Source organism: Mustela erminea, chromosome 15 (assembly GCF_009829155.1).
Source record: "Mustela erminea isolate mMusErm1 chromosome 15, mMusErm1.Pri, whole genome shotgun sequence".
Lineage (NCBI taxonomy): Eukaryota > Metazoa > Chordata > Mammalia > Carnivora > Mustelidae > Mustela > Mustela erminea.
In genome coordinates, this window is record NC_045628.1 from 54,720,027 (window position 1) to 54,740,509 (window position 20,483).

General features: G+C 41.4%; 1 protein-coding gene across 13 annotated transcripts in view; it reads right to left on the reverse strand.

Annotated features, from left to right (window-relative positions):
- ENOX1 (ecto-NOX disulfide-thiol exchanger 1) overlaps positions 1-20,483 on the reverse strand; it is a 568,976-nt gene that overhangs the window by 113,524 nt on the left and 434,969 nt on the right. For all 13 annotated transcript variants that reach the window (XM_032314929.1, XM_032314937.1, XM_032314924.1 and 10 more), the window contains 2 exons: positions 18,176-18,282; positions 13,987-14,104 (listed from right to left, as the gene is read on the reverse strand). In XM_032314929.1, the coding sequence (XP_032170820.1) occupies positions 13,987-14,104; positions 18,176-18,282 (225 nt within the window). The remainder of the gene's footprint in view (positions 1-13,986; positions 14,105-18,175; positions 18,283-20,483) is intronic.

A 20,483-nucleotide genomic window follows, 5' to 3' on the forward strand; every position in this document is an offset into this window, starting at 1 on the left:
ATAAATAAATAAAATCTTAAAAAAAAAAAAAAGAAAGAGCTCTCATTCATTTCTTCTTTCTTCAGTCCTTTATTATTGCCTATGTCAGTCACTTCTTTTCCACTAAACATTTTTTATCTTTTACTTCACTTTTACTGTCTTTTCATATTTCATTACCTTACCTCAACCTGTTTTTTTCCCCTTTCTTTCTTACCAATTATTGACAGACATCAATCCTCAGGTTACATACCGGTGGTTCTCAAGCTTCTGTGCAGCAGAAATACCTGCGTGGTAATTTATAACTTCCATGAGTGGGACTGAACTCCCAGACATTGCTAGGAAAGCTTCCCAGCTCTTTGTCATGTGGAGGCAGGCCCGTGAGTCGCTCACTCACACCTTCTGTTATTGCTCCTCAGTATCCGTCCTCCACACTGCCATGGTACCAGGTTATTTGTAAAATGCCATGGAAACCCTTACTTGGTTATTTCTTACAATCTCACGTGAACTCTCTGAGGATGAGGCTTATGTTTACTGAGAAGGCTGAGGCTTGGAAGAGGCCCATTGTTTGCCAACTCATGCCAGAAACAAAACTCAGATACGCCCAGGGCCTCTGGCCTCATCTGGTGCCAGGTTACTTCTTTACTATATTCAGTGTCTCCAAGCTCTCTCTTCCTGGGACTCTAATTCTCACTCACGTATCCATTTCTTCAGACCCTTTCTGGTGATTTTATCACCCAAATGACCCCCTCATCCAAAGAGCATCAAAGTGAGCTTAGCCTTCCTCAGGCCCAGGAAATAGGAAGGAAATGTGGAAGGAAGTCTTTCAAAAACGCGTTTTCAGAACTCTTGACTTCTCACCCATTCAGACGGCTCCAGTTTACGTTCCTCAACTGGACACCTCTTCTCATTACTTCTCTCATCCCCAGAGGTTGAAACTACAAAATCCTGCTTTGACAAACTCCGCATTTATCTTCCCCGAGTCCTTGGGCAGGGAAAAGTGCCCATATTTTAAAAACTGCCTAGATGGCTAAATTATAGCAATTTTTCCCTGGGAGAGAGTTGTTCAGATATTAAAACCCTCTCTGTATTGAGTATGATAATCTTTCTCACATCCCCATGAAAAGCAGTTTTTGCTTTATTCATTAAAATGATTTGTTTTTGGTTTTTGATGAGTGTAATTTTTCAGGTGGCAATGTTTTATTCTTACTAGCAACTCCTTGAAAACCCTCCGTGAGCGCTGAAGCCTCAGTTAAGCACTATTAATCAAACATTAAATGCTTTTAAACAGCTCTACCCCTTTTTCTAATTGAGAAATAGAGCTGTTTGGGCAAGTTTATGAGGTGACCTTGACTGAATTAAAGAGGTCAGGGATGGAACAGACTTCAAACTCATATTCAATGATTTTAAAGAAATGACTTCCCTCCAATTAAGCAGGAATTAGCATGAAATATTTTGTTTCTGAAAGGTTAAAAGAATTCCTCTGAGAAACTAGCTCTCTTGTTTGCTAGCTCTTTATTGAACATGAGAGAGAAGGCGCCATGGATTGTTTTATGTAACGTGTTCTGGTAACAGGGGGCTGATGATCCAGCATCAATTATAACATTCTTAAGAGTCATAAATGTTGTACTGAAGGGGCAAGGAGTCCAATTTAAGTTTTAGTTTCTATTTCAAAAGCCCAGAGACCCAACAATTTTCAATTACTAAAAAAAATCATCAAGATACATTTTCCATCTGCATTAATTTCAACCTAGTTCTAGGGGGAAAGGTTCCAATATTACTTGGTTTCTCTGCTATTCCTCCTTCTAGCTTCATCCCTCACCGTGCCATAGTCCCCCATCTTTTAATGACCCGAAAGGACATGTCGTTCTTCCTGCTCTAAAAAGTAACACAGAAGAGTCTTTGTTGTAGAATTATGGAAGCTGGACTCCACAGAGGAGGGCAAAGGGACTGACATGTGAGGTCCCACACATGGGGACTCCAGGATATTATTTTTTTTTTCCTTAAGATTTTATTTATTTATCTGACAGAGAGGAAGAGAGGGAGCACAAGCAGGGAGAATGGCAGGCAGAGCAAGAGGGAGAGGGACAAGCAGACTCCCTGCTGAACAAGGAGCCTAACACAGGGCTTGATCTCAGGACCCTAAGATCATGACCTGACTGAAGGCAGACACTTAACTAACTGAGCTACCCAGACTCCCCATCCAGGGTACTGTTTCTGGGAAGCAGTAGTCCTGAGAAGAACACTGGCCATGTTACTTTGTGGTCCCTGCTCCCGTCAACTTCAGGGAGTTGTACAGACATAGATTATACACAAGAGGGAGGCAAAGGGGGTAAGACAGAGAGCAAGAAGGAACTTTAAATCAACATTCCTCTTATGAGAGTTGGAGCAAGTTGGTAAACCTCCATTAGACCTCAGGGTCCTCATCTGAAAAACCTGGTCAGTACTGTGAGGATTAAATAGGTAATAGTTACGGGGTCTTTCTTTCTTTCTTTCTTTCTTTCTTTCTTTTTTTTTTTTTTTTTTGGTGTGTGTGGGTTCCTAAACTGGAAAAAAAAAAGTCCTTTAACTGATTAGAAATTAGTTCTTCCAGGTTTGAATTTCCTATTCCAACATTTCACCCACTCCTGTCCACCTACTGTGCACATAATATGCCATATGCTGGCCATTTAGAAAGGAAAAGATCTCAAACTAGTTTTTAAGGAACATATGGGGTGTCATCATGTTTCCACTCTTACTTGCTTGAAACAAAACATGAACCAGGGATAAGACAGAGTTCAGATGAACAGATTTATACAAATCCTTCACAGATAATATCTGCTCTCATAGCTCTTGATGCCAGAGTGTATCTGTTCGCTAGGGCTCTAACTGCAGAAGGTACTGGGGGCAGACCCTGTATGGACCCATGACCCAGGTCTATCCCAGGAAAAGGAGAGCTCTGATGATGTGATATGATAATTCTTCAGAGTAGATAAGCAACATTCTCAGATCAAAGACTGAGTTTCCATTAGTCTTTTAAGGCTTTGCTAATTTTTCCCTTTAATCTGGCACTGTAAGACAAATATCATGGTCCCATATACATCGTAAAAATTTGGTGGCTATTCATTTTATCACGGCTTTGTATTACAACATTGCTTGAGATAATTCATGGAGGCAAAGAGCTAAGAAAGATAGAGAAATGGATGGCTTTAGGATACTCAGATTATACAAACCATACTACAAAATCCGTATGGCAGGTAGAGACAATTCTTTAAAAGAATAAAATCTTATCCTACCTCCAGAAGATTTGCCAAATTGTCACTTACATTGTACCTGAAAACTTGCAATTTTTTTTATAATGACAATAATTACCCAATATAAACTTGCATAATTTATTTAGCATTTCAAATAATTATTGTTGGGGGTTAAAAAAAAAAAGCCTCAATTTTTCTCATTAAATTAAAATATGGGATGGCGAGGGAGAGGACATATTCGTTGTAAGATCTCTTCTGGATTAAATGTCCCTGAGTCTGTGTATCTCCACAGGACTGATATTATTGTATGTGCTGCCCCTCAGACTGAGATTTATTGAGAAGTACATCTCATAAAAAAAAGGGGAAAAAAGAGGCCCTAGGAACAAGGAAGCTAGGACAGCACTTCAATAAGTCCTGAAATTAGATAGAGAGTCAATAAACTGGTGATCTTCTCATAGGCTCTCCCAGCCCCTGAGGATGCAAAGGAAATATGGGATGAGATGGGAAATAAAAAGGCTAATACTGTAGCTCAGATCATTCCAGATCACCCATCAAGTCTGTGCCTGTGTTTTGAGAGGTATCTTGATTTTTCTCTTTACTTTTTTGGAGAGTTTGGGAATGGAAAACATGAGTTGGGACAGTATGCACGGTTCAGCAAAGGAAATGCATGACAGGGCACGGCTCCTTCCCAATGTACTTCACCTCTTCAAAGTATTTCTTCTTCTTGCCTGAAGCCACAGAACAGATTGCTTTTGAGGAAATAAATATCACTCAACTAGAAAAGAGACTGTGCCAATTTCCTGGGTATTTTTAAAAGCTGGCACTGCTGTTGGAATGGGCTTAAGGACAGTTTGCTGGATGCACTGCTTATGTTGAAGCCAATCTCTTTCTAGTTAGTAGAAATACAGAAAATAATGGGAAAACTAAACATAAGCCCCAGTCATATTTGTCTGGAATCAGTTTTTAAGGTAATAAACTCTGCAGTCTACCTTTGCCTCCCAAATGGCCTCATGGTGCCATGCACATCGCAGAGGATGATTTTATTTGATTACTGACTCTTACGATTCCACTTAAGGCATTTGGGGAGGTTTTTTCTTCCTCCCATCAAACTTAGTGGTGGCATATGAAGGTCACTAACCTGGAAAGAAGGAAACTAGTACTGAGTTCTAGACTTTCTACTTGCTACCTTGGGGAAATAACATTACTTCTCACCATGTGACTGCACATTCCTATCTGTAAAAAAAAAAAAAAAAAAAAGAAGGTGGTTGTATAAGATGATTTCTAAGGGTCTCGTCCACATCTGAAGAGACTGATCATTGCCACTCCCTGGGGGTAAGAATTCAACATGTCTGCCTGGTTTAGAACTTGAATTATTTCTTGACTCTTATTTTAATAGTTACGCAAATATGATCAGCCCTTGGAATAGGAAATTGTAAGACAATGTGGTCTGGATATTAAATGTGGAAGTTCCCTAATGTAAAGCTGAAGAAGGCAATTCAATAAACTTCCATCATCTGGTACTGGTTACCATTTGTTACCACTTTTAATTTTCCTGTATAATTGGAAATGGCCAGGTATTCCCCAACTGATGGGAATTTTATCACAGGTTCTCTTAGGTAATTTTAAAATAACTATTTATTACAGTTTAATGATTAAAATAATACAGGTATATTTTGTGGAAAATTCTGAGATGCTCAGAGAAGAAAACAAAAATCACCTATATTCACACCAGCTAAAAATCATCACTCTGAATATTTTGACCTGTATCCTTATATATTTCCCCCAACATACAAACTGTGATGACAATACATACATTAACCAGTAGGAATGATCTGGACACTTATTTGTACTTGATTTTATCACTTAGCACAATACTGAGAACCTCTCAAGACATCATATATATATATATAAAACATTATATATATATACATATATATATATATATATATATATATATATATATATATATATATATATATATATATAAAATTATATATATAGCCTTCCAGAGTAAGATTTTTCTCAAGGCTGCTTATGGCTATGTAATTAATTAACCCATATCCCACTGTTAGATATTAATGTGTTTCTAAAATAATTCTGAAAACTGAAAATTTAGGTAACTGCATCATTTGGCAACGACATACATGCCTCGAGTGGAAAGCAAAAGTCTCTGGGACACAGCAGCTTGGGAAGCTACAGTGGGCTCATTAAAGAACCTCCAACACCCTGCCCGAAGTACCACAATGAATACATCTGTCTTGCAGCTTCTACTCTGGAAGTATTTCTCCCTACTTCTCTGCTACTGCTGGGGAGTCCAAAATAAAAATTCCTTTCCTTAACCATTTCCCAGAAGGCTGTTCACATTGTGTCCTGGAACTGGAGAGGAGTGGCTGAGCCCTTAGTCCCTCCCTGGTGTCAAGGACATTCACCCAAGGAAAAGAGAAGAGTCTCTAAGCCATTTAGACATGGGAGAGATCACTATAATAATGATTTGAAAACTGTTATAAACTTCAAAGTCTAGGGGCTTCTAAGTATAAATATCTTATCATTCAGGTAGAATTTCCAAGAAAGGAAAGAAAGTAATCACTTCTTTCAATTCCTTTTTTCATTAGTTATGAGGCCCCTAACTGCATGGCTTCCTGGAATTCTATAGGATGTCCTCTTGTCCTGCCTTGCTGTGTTCATACAGTAGACCTAGCATCGTCAGGTCTTCGATGAAAGGAGCTTGTGGGCAACAGCGTTAGGAGTCAGGGTATAATAACTATGTCACTAACTGTGTTTTGATGAACAAAGCAATATGAAAACATAGGAGACTTAGGACAATGCTGTTCATAAACAGTACATCAGTGCTAAGAAGTTGGTAACACCATAAGTTTTAATATAGTCTGGTATTGATTCTTTTGGCCAATGTCCCACTTTAATAGTGTTATAATCATACTTTAAGATTTTTAGATTGAGAGGTACACAAGAAAAATCAATAGATACTATCTTTCCACTACCAACCAGCCTCATATATATAGCCCCTCTGCCACACTCACATTTAAGGGACCTAAAAGATGCTTTGGGGATGGCTGGTCCAGTTATCAGGCTTTTAATAACCTCAAGCATCCACTCTGACCACCTCAGAGGTTAGAGCTTCAGCTCACAAAGATTCACGCAAAGGAGCCCATGATAATCCAGAAAAGATACCCATTCATTTTCTCTATATTTTCTATTTCATTAATGTATAAAAAGGAAGCTTTAAAAAAAAAACCCATTCACTCTTACAGGAGAGCTGTCTAAAACCAAAATCATATAGAATTACTGTTTCTGAGACTTGAAAAATATATAGATAAGTGCTTCTATAGTTAAACTGTGCAGGAGAAAACAGTTGAAAATACAAAACTATCTTTTGTAGTATTGTAACAGTTTTCTTCTTTCATTCTTCTTAGCTATTACATTTTCCAAAATGACCAAGTGCAATTTTTATATGAAAAACTGATTTTATTATTAAAATGTTACATGCTGCTGGAGGACAATGAGCTGATCCACTTAAAGTATTTTCTGTAAGCACCAACTAGAATCAGTTGATTCCAATGAACACTTGACAAATTATGTCAGTGTTGGAAAGGATGATCCCTGTTTCACGATCAGAAATCCCTACTTATTATTTACAACTAAAAGGAACAAATAGGAAAAGGAACACTAAGGAATTCTTTCTTATGTTTAGAAAGAAAGAAACAAAACTTACAAACTTACCCAGATTCTATCATCTAAACTCTCTTGAAAATATTCTGATTTTTTCCAGAAGTTGTGTAAACCACACTTAAATTCCAACAACACTGTGTTAATTTTGCTCAAATGCGAGCTGAAAACATATTTTAACATCCTGTCAGAATGAGGTACTAAGAGTGTCGATAAAATGACACTATAATAAATGTAAATTTAGATTGCAGTTACAAGTGGCTGCCTGACTCTGGGAAGATGTTAGGTTGCTATAGTATTTTCCATAGCAACTTTGCATCTTATTACATAAATATTCCCTCAGTGTCCTTACAGCCTACTAAGAAAACAGGATTAAATCTACTCTCCTATGTAATGATCCTGCATCAAATCTTATCAGAATGAAATGCCCAGAAAACATAAGAAACCGCAATCTAGACCACAGTGCTTTGGCAAGTGAGAGGGTCAGAGCGCCATGGGCTGTGCCCGAGCAGCTGTGCGGTGACCTTGTGCTGCACGCTGGCCATTCATCCATGCTCCGCCTGGGTTATGAGCTCTGCACTTCTCCCTTTGTGAGGATGGGCTGTGAACTTCCTCACTTTTCTCCTCTGTTCGCTAACTGCCCATCAGCCTAAGCCCTTCACCAATCCGCAGGGGCTTGCATCATGAGACAAGAAGCCAGAGCGTAACAGAGCTGCAGCGGGCTCCCCAAATGCAGCTGCAAGCCCATGCGGGGCTGTCACACAGGAAACCATTAGGAGAGCCACCCCCAGCTCCAAGCTAGTTGCACCAGGCATACGCTCTTCGAGATCCTCAGCAAGATTCTACTGGGTTTTGTGTGGGTGTAGAACAGTTGCATGCTTAGAGTATTGGGCAAAATCTGTGGCCTCCTAGACACAACACAATTTCAGCAGAACAAATCCATTTTACAAGAAATACGTGATTATGGAGATCCGTGCCTAGGTGAGAGATGTCAGGAATACGGCACTGCCAGGTACTATATATAAATCAATTTTAAGGGGGCTAAGCTTGAAGGGAGTTTCAAATGTGACTTTATAATAAACAGACAGTCTGGCTGGACAGGAGTGCTTCCGTTACAAAGGAATCCTACACTTGAGGATCAATTTAATGGCATCTGTTTCTTCCATTTAAAAGGTAAAGCAATTTACAAAAATATATCTATTTCTATACTCTTCAAAGACTTGTCCTTTATTAAAAGAGAACTTTAACTGTACATGAAATCAGGGAACTGAGAAATCTACCTGAAATAAGCATTTGTTTGATTTCCTTTGGTAAGATTAGAAAGATTTAAAAGGGAAAGTGGTTGGGGGTGGGTGGCCAGAGTCTTGGCTCCTTGAGAATGAAGCTCTATTTTAAGAGTTCAAGAATGAAGCAGGCTGCTCAGCCCACATCAGAAGATTTATTTCATCATCTTTCAGCCATATTAGTTTTAATTAATCACATTTCTTTGTTTGGCACTTGGATTCCCAGAAGGCATTCTGTTGTGGTTGAAAATAAAAGGCTCGTCTTTAATTCAGTGGTAGCTAATGTACACACACCACTGCTCTATTTCTCCTTTGGGTTGTCATCACATGCAGAAAAGTCTGCTAACAGAATATCCTTCCATGTTGTCTTGGGGGTCTGCTGGTACGAGGAGCTCAGCATGACTGTGGACTTACTGAGTCACCTCACTTCCCACGTCTGAGCACTCTTGTCCCTCTACCGAGTTCCGAGCAACTCCAGAGTTAGTCTGCTTAGATCCTAAAAGCTTCTACCAGCTGCGGGTGACATGGCCCCCTTCAGTGGGTACCCCATGAGTCGGTGGCAGGACCAGGTGCTGGTGGCCAGTGGCTCCTTCCTTCTGTGCCCAGGCTGGTGCCCAGGGACAGCAGTAATCCTCTTCTCAGGCTTGTGACAAACTGTAATCTGTTGCGTATCCTTTATGTCTTTCAAAAACACTCTTGTATAGAAAATAAACCAAAGCAGAAACAACAGCGGCAGTCCCAGTGTTCAAAGAGATCAAGGGGAGGGGCGCGTGGGTGGCTCACTTGCTCTTGGTTTTGGCTTAGGCCTGATTTCACTGGGGAGGCTGCTTCTCTCCCTCTCCCTCTGCCCCTACCCCCCTGCCTTTAAAATCAATCAATCAATCTTTTTTTTTTTTTTTTTGAAGATTCATTTGAGTGAGAGAGAGAGAGCATGCAACAGTACATGAGAGGGGTGGGGGGCAGAGGGAGAGGCCAACTCCCGACTGAGCAGAGAGCCCTATGCGGGGACTGGATTCCGAGACCCTAAGATCATGACCTGAGCCAAAGGCAGACACTTAACTGACTGAGCCACACCAGTACCCCAATAAATTAATAAATCCTTAAAAAAAAAAAGCCCAAAGACATCAAGGGGGTAGCCAGAGAGAGCCTAATTATTATTACTATTAATTTTTTTAACCTCAAAAAAATTATTTTTGAGGTTAAAATAATTTTTAACCTCAGCTACATATAAAATTATTCATAAAACCTAATACTGCTAATTCCAACTGAACTTGATTATGAGTCCCTAACTTGATTCAGTTAGCTAAAATATTTGGGAAATCCTTGCTGGAATTCTTATTAAAGTTGCAAAAAGAAATCTGTACCTACACATGGTGAGTTTCCATGGCAAATCAACAACCCAGAAAACACTTTTCATAATTACAAGAATATGTGCTCTCATAAGGAGCTCAGAGTTTGAATGAGATGTAATTAAAACCCAAGAACCTTCATTCATACGTTATGAAATGTTTTAAGGGTGGTCTATTACATAAAGATATTTTAGTTTCCTCTTCTAAAATTTGTGTTCAATGTACAATCTATACTCAACATATCCTAGACAAGGTACATCACTGGACAGTAATATAATATTCATTTTGGTTTCTACTGAATTTAAAGCAATGGCTTTAGAATATATTTGGAATTAGGCTTTTAGGCACTAGACTTTTATTGACTTAAAATGCATATTTCTTCTTTTCAAAAAGCATCTCAACTCTTGAGGGCAGGGGAGACCATGTCTAGCCCTTTCCATACCTCCTAGATCCACAGTGCCTTGAGCACAAGAAGGGCTTGACAATTGTCTGTTGATAATTAGAATGATGCTGAGCGTCAGCTCTCTGGGCCCTGGCCTATTTAGCACATGGTGGCAGATTCTGAATGCATAAAAGTTTTGCACATTTTGGAGAAATGAATCATCCTTGTTTGAACAAGCTTCTTAATGCTTGCCATTTAAATTTAGAGCAAATGTTCTCAGGGTTACGCCCTTCCCATCCACTTATGGGACAAAGGCATCAAAAAGACCAGAAGAAGGGAATATGCAATTGAAGTCTACAAAATTCATTGACTTGGTGAAAGGCCCAGCCAGGTGCCAGAGGGTGACTAAGGCAAGAGGAGTTCACAGTGACTGAGCATTTGCTATGTGCGCCACACTCTAAGTACGGTTGGAAGGGCTCTACATGCTTCGACTCCACAGTCCTACAACTAATTGGGCTCCACTACACGAGGCCTAACACTCTGGACAGACTTCCTCTTCCTTTTTACCCCGTGCACTCCTGCCCCACACCCACTGTCAACCTGGAGGAGGGAGGGGAAGAAGGAGCAAAGCTGGGCTTAATTCTAGTAAGAGGCAGACTTTGCAGCAATAAATTTGAATTTTTATCAAAAATTATCTTCATAGGCTTTGGAGCAGGATGCCAATCTTCTTGAATGAATGCTTCGATAAATCTGTCTTGATTTTCAAATTTATTAACAAAACTCATTTTCATTTTTATCGGCATCTTAGTTTTGCTCCAGCAAACTCCTTTTCCCCCGTAAGAGTCAGCAGATAAGGAATAGTGGGCCTATAGGCCACCTGCCCAGAATTATATGGTAGTGATGGCGATGTCGGGGAGCTCTCTAGCCAAAGACACACTGTAAGTTATTATGTGTGGTAAAAAGCAAAAGTACAATGCAAGTCTTCTTCATAACCAGAAGAGGAGAGATACACGGAAAAACACAGATTTTAAACAAATAAATAAATAAACCCAAGCTATCACATAAGTCCTCACAAAAAAAATCCTGTCCTTTCTAGAAACCAAAGTTGACTCTCTCCATCTCCCCCTCAGAAATAAAACCCATGCAGCTTGGTCTCTGCGCTAGGAGAGGTGAAGAGCAAGGGAGGCCGTGGGGGACCCGCTTCACGCACCCCCAGGAGGTGGTCTTGTCACAGTCCTCTCGGGCATGAGGCTCCACAAAGGATGTTCTCCCCTGGAATTCCCAAGAAGTCTTGGGTCACCTGCTTCCCAGGAGGCTGGAGGCAAAAGCTCAGTTTCAGCAGAAAGGAGGAGGGCAAGGGATTCTTTAAAGAACAGAAGAATTTACTTCTAGGTCAGCCCTTGGCAATTGCTGTCAGTGAACTGCAGCGCTAGGTTTTGAGATACCTGCTCCTGGGTAACTGACAGATGCAAGTTTGCACCTAAAATGAATACAGAGTCACCTAACTTCACTGAAAGGTGCTTCCCTCGGGCTGCAGGGTCTCAATCCCGCCCCTTCCAGCTGTAGTCTGCAGGGATCTGGAGGAAGCTTGGTCAAAGGACCAGATGGAAATCCTTGCTCTCAGGATATGTCCCTGAATATGCTGGGTGGAAAGAAAAACAGCTGCCAGCCTTTCGGTGGGATTTTCTGGGCCCAGAGGAATAAAAAAGGTTAGTTGCTTTCCCTTCTCTCTAATTGGTCCTGAACTTCCTCCATCAACCACACACTGCGTTCTCTGGTCCATCTCATTTTTGAAAAGCACGAAAAAGACTTTGAATTCCTGGGGACCTGGCATTTGAACTCCAGTTCTTCCATCTTTTCCCCCAGCACTCGGTACAATACACGCTCGGTGCTGTGTTCATTCATGCTGCTGACCAAGGAATAAGCCTGGAAAACTCAAAGTTCAGCTCCTGCTTTAGGCTCCTATCAGATGCCTGGGGAAAAAAAACCGACAGAGATCTGGGAAGCGAGCTCCTCAGTGAAGCTTCCAGAGAGGATCTCGTGTCCCTGCTGAGCAAAGGGCTCTTTGAGTTCTGCATCAGAGCTTGGGAGCTGATGCTGCTGGTCTGTGCTTGCTGCTATGATCTGTAAGACTTCCCGTTGGACCTGACTGTTCTGAGTCATTCTTACTCTTGTCCTCTTCCGAGCAGACTAAGAAATTATATATATTCCTTACTTGGAAAACTGACAACTTGTTTAAAAAGAAATGTCACCGCCAAATTAAAAAAAAAAAAAAGTCATGGGTTCAAACAAGAATTTCTGATGGATTCAGTTCTTTTCTTCTACACCTACCTTGTAAGCATGTTAAAGATCCAAGTTTCATGTAAACTTGCTCCTCATCTAGAAACTTCAAAAATGATGAAAGCTTTCTTGAGCAGAAAAAAATTTATTTATTTATTGGAAGATCTCATTAAATTTAAGAAACTCACACTAAAATTCGCTCTTTTCTTTTGATAAATGAAGGCTTGCAGAATAGAGATTGCCACCCTCAAATAAGCAAGTCCAAGTCCAATAATCAAGCAGTCCTGAGAAATCTCATCTCCACTTAATAAGAGACATACATTGACACATAAATGCTAGGTTCATTTTTCAGACAAAGGATATATAGCTTCAAAAAATAGTGGCATGGTGCCTGCTTTTATGCTAAGCTTCTAAAAGATTTAAATGAGAGGAATTTGAGGATGAAAGGGAAATTTTCTAAGGCACTGGTCCTGAAACTTTAGCATGCTTCAGAATTCCCGGGAGCATTTAAATCACAGATTGCTGGATCTCACACCCACCTCTGCCTCCCCTAGAGTTTCTGATTCCTTAGGTATTGAGTAGGGCCTGAGGATTTACATTTCTAACAAGTTCCTAGGTGATGCTGATATTGCCGGACTAGGGACCACACTTTCAGAACCACTACTCTCATGAATTTGAAGTCCCTTCTGTAACCACCTGGATGCAGAGCACTTTCTGGTGATCATCATTTATGTCCCTGGCCCTCTCTAAACCCTGAAGAAACAGAACGCTCTGACAACTTTGCAATCTTGCTAACCTGACCCTGCTGGAATCTTGATTTTGGTTTCTACAAACACATTAGCAAAGATCCTCTGTTCCTGTTCTGGATTTTGTTAAAGGGGTGAATATTTTAGTCACAGGTATGTATGAGGAGATAGGTCAAATCTACGCAAACCCTCTGATTTTCTTTTTTGGAAATGGTGGCAACTGTGGTTCTTCCCAGGCCCTTTAGACAACACTCTTACCCCCAGACAAGCAGTCTCCTTTGGTGTCTCCCACATCTGAGTGAGCATTTCTCTTGCCTGCAATACTGAGATTTATATTTAATTTGAGAAGAGAGATTTCAATCGGCCTCTTGGTTCAGGCAGAGCACATAAAGCAAGGTTCTCACTCAGCTTCTCTCCTTTTCACAACTCAAGGAGTGATACTCCTTTCTTGGTACCAAATGGGGCCACCCCTTTGATTACAGGTTAGGCAACGTTTATTGGAAAAATGTCTCATTCCCCAGCACATTGGCTCAGAGGCTAGAAAGCTTCTTCTGAGATTAAAGAATTCCCACATAAGAAGTACTCTGACTGAAACCAAATTTTATGTGTATTTCAGCACCAGCAGTGGCTGCCACGCTCTGGAAAAGGATTTTTATGGGAATAGGCAAATATCCCTGAGAAAAAAACAACAGCCCTAGATCCATGGGTGGAGAAACAACTGGAGCAATTTAAATCACCATGTCCCTAAGAAGGAGTTTCGAGTTCTATTAATAAAAAGCAGAGTCACGCAAAGATGAAGGTTTAGTATAACTCAAATAAAAATGAGTTATGTGGACATTTCCTAATACCTACGCCCCACCTGAGATATGGAAGAGCATGATGGCATCTCATGATGGCGCCTCACAGGGGTGCATGAGGCAGAGTATGACAGCGCCTCCTAGGGGTGTGTGTAAAAGAGCACGACAGCACCTCACAGGGGTGCATGAGAAAGACTATGATGGCGCCTCACCGACAGCGCCTCACAGGGGTGCGTGTGGCCGTCGTCAGCATTACCTGATTCATCGACTCGCATTTTTTTAGTAGGACTATCACAGTTCTCATCATCTGACATTTCCATCTCTTCTTCACGGCGGATGCCCATGAGCTGCTCACTTTGAGCGTTCCGGAGCTCCTGAAAGCAGAGGACAGGAGGATGTCAGAGTCTCAGACACATGTCGACACACCTTTTCCCAGTGGTCTTTAGGTGTACTGTGACTGATATCTGAACGCTTTGAACCTGAAGTGTTCCCCTCCCAAACACTGCCCCAGGTAATCTGGAATAAAGTTCTGAGGGCTGTGGGGGAGTAGGAAGACCCAAGGATAAATCCCTGCTCACCAGTAACTAGTCAGGGTGTCTTTAGCAAATTATTTCATCTCTTGAGTCTCAATTTCCTCATTTGCCAAAAAGGGGATAATAGCATCACCTAGTAGGATTCCACAGAAATGCCTCTTGCCATGTGAGGGACTCTGAGCTAATAAGAAATACGCACAATGACATTTATAAAAGGTCTTGTTGACCACTGTGTAAATTCAGGAATGTTTCTTCATCTCTCTAAACCTTGATTTACTCATTGGAATACTGTGCTAATAACAGTTTTGAGGATCAAATAAATTAATGCATGCAAAACTCCTTAGGATTATGGTATACACTTGGTTCGCTAAGTTGATAACAGAGAGAATAATTCTTCATGCAAAGTAGCACCCCTGCGGGGTATCTGGATGGCTCAGTCGGTTAAGGTTAAGCGTCTACGTTCAACTCAGGTCATGATCCCAGGGTCCTGGGATTTAGCCGGCGTGGGCTCCCTGCTCAGCACAGGGTCTACTTCTCCCTCTCCCTCTGTTCCAACACCAATTATGATTCCTCTCTAATAAATGAATAACATCTTTAAAAAAAAAACAGTGCCCTTACATTGTGTGCACGTGCCCATGTGTGATCATACGCACACACTATTCAGATAGCGAAATGGTAAAATGCCAAAGATGCTGGATGACAAAATAGAACCGATGCCTACTTTTTGGTGTTTCACATCATCAGGTAGCATTTAGTGTTTCTGTGTGATGGCTGTTTTGACATCACTGAGAGATCTTAGGGTCATATCTTACTTTCTCTACTTACTAGTGGAGTGATGGTAGTCAAAGGGTATATGTGAAAACTCACTGTAAAAAGTAACAAGTCACAATAAATTTTTTACTCCCTTGCCAAAAAACTAGGACACTAATTATTCATGGTAAGTAATTATATTATTTTGTATTAAGCTGAATATTGTGTATTTGTGAATCCTTACCAGTTCTGTTCTGTCAAATGTACTATCCTCAAGAAAACAAAACAGGGAAAGAACTACATTATTCTTTTTCTCACCTCTGAAATTGAAGTCTCTAAATAAAAGTCAAAGAGTTAAAATAATTTTGCTTCTGAAAAACAATAAAACTAAATTATAACACCTAATGTATTAACGGCATGATTTTAAACATAGTTCTAATGTCCATCTAATGGATGTGCGTATTTTATTGTGTTACAGGTTCTCTGAACTCAACTCTCTCTTTAGCTCACAGATTTTAACTGTAGTAGGACCAAAAGAAAATTAGGTCTTGCTAGCAGTATTCACGTGGTCAACTCTGAACCCTGGCAACAAGCCCTGCAGAGGACCAGGAAAGGGGAGAAAGGGCATGAAGTCAAGGTCCCTGGGAGAGGGACGCCCATCACAGGGAGCCTTGAGAGGCCTCCAGGAGGATGGGCAGTGCCTCCTCACTTGACCCTGCCAGCCAGTAGAAAGAAGTGCCAATTGCGCCGTAAATAACACCAGTGGCTCTTGGAGGTGGACGTCATGTGTGATTAGTGGAAACGCCTTTAGGTTGTGTACAGCTAATTTTTCTACTGACAAAGATCCCAGTTCCTAAAGAGGTGGCGTGAAAATACTTGAAACAAGGAAAAGTCAGGAGGAAGGAATAAATGAGGCTGAAAGGGCCTGTTGTTGAGTCCCCACAATTAATGACAAACTGTCATACTGTAGCTGTTCTTGTGTGGAAGGGTGTTGGAAAGGAAAAAAAACAACTGGAGGGGAAAAAAAAAGCCGAGGGTGTTTCCACAGGGTGCCTCTGGTTCAGCAGTAAATCGCTCGTACACTCTCATAAATCTGCGAAGGTGTTGCAGATAATTAACAGATGCTGTACACGGGAACGCGGAAAAAATCAAGCCAATTATCAAGCTTATACGCAACAGAGAAATCATCCACAATGTTAAATTACCAACTGGTATTTAATCAATTAAGCGACATGTAGGAGAGAAAATCAAAGGTAATTTAGAATTCTATTTCCTAGACTATCAAAAGAGGTGGTAGGAGTGGCAGGGAGGCACATAGCCCCTTTGCAGGAGCACCTTTCAGGAACGTGTGCATCCATTTCTACTACATCCTGTGGACCCAGCAAAGTGAGCAGGCTTCCTTAGAACAAAGCTGGAAGTTTCCTGTGCCCTGCTCAGCAGCAGGGACACAGCCCCAGTTCCTTTGGGGACCAGGGCTAGGGGCAGTGGACCAGGCCGTGGGAAGCGTGATTTAGATCAATAATGGATTATTTCCTAACATTCACATACTAGTGACAGCCTTTTTATGTCAGATCATTAGCATAATGCCACTTGCCTTCCCCTTAACATTTCTTTTAATCATTTGCTGTTTATATGAAGGAAAAAAAAATAAGATAAACAATTATTAGACCCTCTGTTCCCAAATCTGAATCAGTTTATGGATATCAATTTGTGTTTTCATAACCCTCAATCTGCATATTTCATCCTAAACGAGGACTCTCTTTCCTCCTGAAAATCAGCCTTGACTCAGGTCTCAATTCAGTGTCTGGGAGAGCAGCAGGTCAGCACCTTTTGTTTTTCTGGCCCCTGAAAAATTAAAGAGAAATCCCACTTCCTCCTTACTCATAATCCTGAACAGAGGAACAGAACTACATCAGTCACCAGCCACCTTCTTAAGTATTTGTGAACAAAATAAAAAAATGTCCTTCTTAATAAATTGCACCAGCATTTTAAGTGTCCCATTATTGTGGAGTCATTCAGTATTCACCATAATAACAGTGATAATAAAGGATTCATTTGGTATTCATGTGGATGTTACATCTAGTGCCATTGGTATTTAGCTGTAATTTAGCGTTAGTTAATGGGCACTTAAAATGCTACCCAAATGATTGATATTATAGTACTTCGTGGTTCTTCAAACTCCATATAAAAAACTTATTTTACAAGTGTGAGCCCAAATCATTAAATAAACAAGCCTTACCTTCTATAAGTTTGGGGATTTTGAAAGAAGGGAGTATCATTTAGAGAACTTTAATATTAACATGCTAGAGATGGAGAGGCATCCAAATGGAAAACATTCTCTCGTTAAAAACACACACACACACACACACACACACACACACACACACACAAAACACACACACAAAAAACAAATAAGCAAACAAAGATAGTATACTTACTTTTAAATGACAGGTTCAAAGCGTACACTAAACTGTGAAGTTAAAAATAACAGCTGCACGACCAATGACTAATGACACATTCTGGTCTTTCTGGGTGGCAACGAAGGTCAAGGTCTGGCCTCTTTCCTTGGGGTGGATACTCACACTTCACACATGCATTGCTGCAGAAGGGTGGACTCTGGCTAGCCTGGACATTCGATCCCCCAAGGGAAAGGCACTCTGGGGAGTGCTGTTACATACCCGGCTGGCTAGCAAAGGGGACTAGGGCCTTATTTATGATGGGAAGGCACAGAAGAAAGGCTTACTTGCCATTTCTAGCCCAAAGGGCAAAGCATCATCATCATGTTGCAGAACACTGGGCGGGGGGCGGGGGGAGAAAAAACCCTCCATATTTATTTTAAAAGCCAGTTTTCTATTTTACATTACACTTTTCTTCAGAATAGGCAGGCGAAGTGTCTTGGCTTATTTCCGAGCTTTTTGCTATGAATGGGAGAGATGCCTTTCTCCCTTTGCGGGGTAGAAAAGCACTCTGTTTTCTAAGCATTAAGTCAGCTGCTCTTCTGGCTAAGGCCCAAGTCTGAGCTGGGTTCGGAGCTGACAATGAGACAGGACAATGGTACAACAGCTGCCCGCTATAACAAAAACCGAAATGGCTGCAGCCACACTATTCTCTGCCAATCCAGCTGTGTGATGGTGGTTAAAAAGTAATCATAAAATCACCAACCTCAGAGTGCTTTCGCCAAATGTCTATGTTCTTGCGCTGAGCTTTCGAGAAATGGTCCCAAGCTTTTTGTCTGGTAGAAGCGTTGAAAACGGCCACAATCTGCTCAACTTTGGTGAACAAGGAAGTCAAACAAGACAAGTAATTTATGTTGTGATCACTATAGGGAAGCAAAGCAAAGACACTAGGAGTCTATGGATGATGTTACAGTAGAAATAACATCATCAATATCCATCCAATTTGTGCCTTTTTATACTTACATTTTAGCAAGGTTGGGGAGGTCTCCCTTCAAGTCTGTCTCCATAACTTTAGGTTAAAACAAATTCTAAATACGACTGGGAAGAGTTCATGGGCATCTGCTTCCAAGCATTCCACAGCTCTTGTTTAAAAATGGGACTTGCTATGCCTATATACCAAGATCTACAGAGACAGATCTGGAGTTGGCATACAGATACAGATACATGGATAGAGGAACGTTGATTGGGGGCTTAGAGGTGAAGCCGGGGTGGAGTGGCTGAATGAGGAAGAGCCAAACATTTATCTTTTCTTTTTTGGTCTCCATCTCAAGGACTCAAGTGCAGTCCTCGGAAGACAGTACCATTTCCAAGTTCCAAGCTGGGGCAATGAGTAGTTATTTCATATTGCCCCTCAATCTCAAGGGCCATTTTTACTCCTTGGCTCCTTTCTCCTTCCTGCCCCTCCCCCTCCCCCAGCCCTTGCACTCACTGCAGTCAGCCCTCCAGCCCTCTGGTGGGGAACAGGAGCCATAGCCTCCATTCAAGACAGACCAAGGCTCCTCCAACCAGCTGCTCAGGCATGCAGATTGCATTTCAACACCCCGTGGCGCCCTCTGTAGCTCATCAAGACCACGTACCATTGTACCATTCTGTTCTGCCATTTTCACTTTCATAAGGCTGCCCTCCCAAACCCTTTGAAGTGCTAACTCTCTCACTTTGACTTCATTTAGTACTTTTGGGGCTCTTGGGAAGAGCACTACTGGAATGATAAATGTTGGGGGTCTGAACAAAGCTGTACAGAGAAGGGCATGAGCTCTTAGTAGTGGATTTTAGGGGTGGGGCCAACCAACAGTTATTGATCTAATAAGCATGGGATTAGGAAATTATAGCACTGAATTAACAGTAAGATTAAACTTGAATTTCTGAATATTTAGTTAGGAAGGCACAGTTAGAATTAGCCTCTCATGGATGCTAATACTCTAACATAAATCCTTCTTACGTGATTCCCAAGGCTCTATTATAAAAAAGGGCATCAAATCTCTTCCAAATCTTCCAGGTGTCCAAAGTATGGCAAAGAGTAATCGAGTAATCCCCACAGAAGAACAACAATCGTAAAAAGAAGCCCACAAAACAAACAAGAGTGTGATGGAGCAGAGAAGGAAAGTAGATTCTGTTCACTTACACACTGTAAATGTCTCATAAGGCTAATGAGCAACCACTTCCTGATCAATGTGTAATTCTCACAGAGGCTGTGATGTTTACTCATTACTACCTTGAAAGAATCCCAACTCCAAACCTTCCTATTCATCAAACTTTATCATCAGGTCACATGATGAATTGATTGCACCCAGTTTGCAGCAGGAGGAGGTGCCACCCCCTTTGCTCACACTCTCTGTGCGTACACGTGGCTCCCTTCCCCGACCCTGTCTGGACAGGGTCACACATTGTGTGCTGCTCTACGTGTGGATGTGTACCTGACCACCAGCTCTCAGGCCTCTGCTGGGCTCCAGGGCAGCACAGCCGGTGGACAACTGGCTCTGCCCTCCTGCCCTGGCTCCCTGCTGTTTTGTCTGCATGCAGGCTGGGGTCATGGGGGACTTTAAGCTACCTTCTGCAGGGGCAACACAGAGCAGTCAGCCGAATATGCACCGGTGAAATCCACAGTCAGATGAGGTTATCTGGCAGGGGTGGTAATCACAAGCCTGTGAAAGAGGACGGGACCCCACTGCTTTAAGAGTAGAGCTTTATAACAGCCATCTACAAGAGTGAGAACTGTGGTATCCAGAGGGGAAGGAGCAGTAAGGACTGAGGCAGAGTATTTGGGTGGTGACAGTCAAAATTCTGCCATCAATCAAGAAAGGTTGTTAATAAAGGGAATAAACTAGAGAGAAAATTCTCTGTTCATGTATGTGTGTGAAGTAGAGGGAAGGTAAGAGTGGCCAGTAACACCTCTGGAAGCATACGGAAGGGAAAGCACTTAGAAAAAAGACCTAGTGGCCAAATACTACACAAGTTCAAGGGTAAAAATAGATCCTCTCATACCTACTCAAGCCATGTTCTGTGGTAAATGTGTT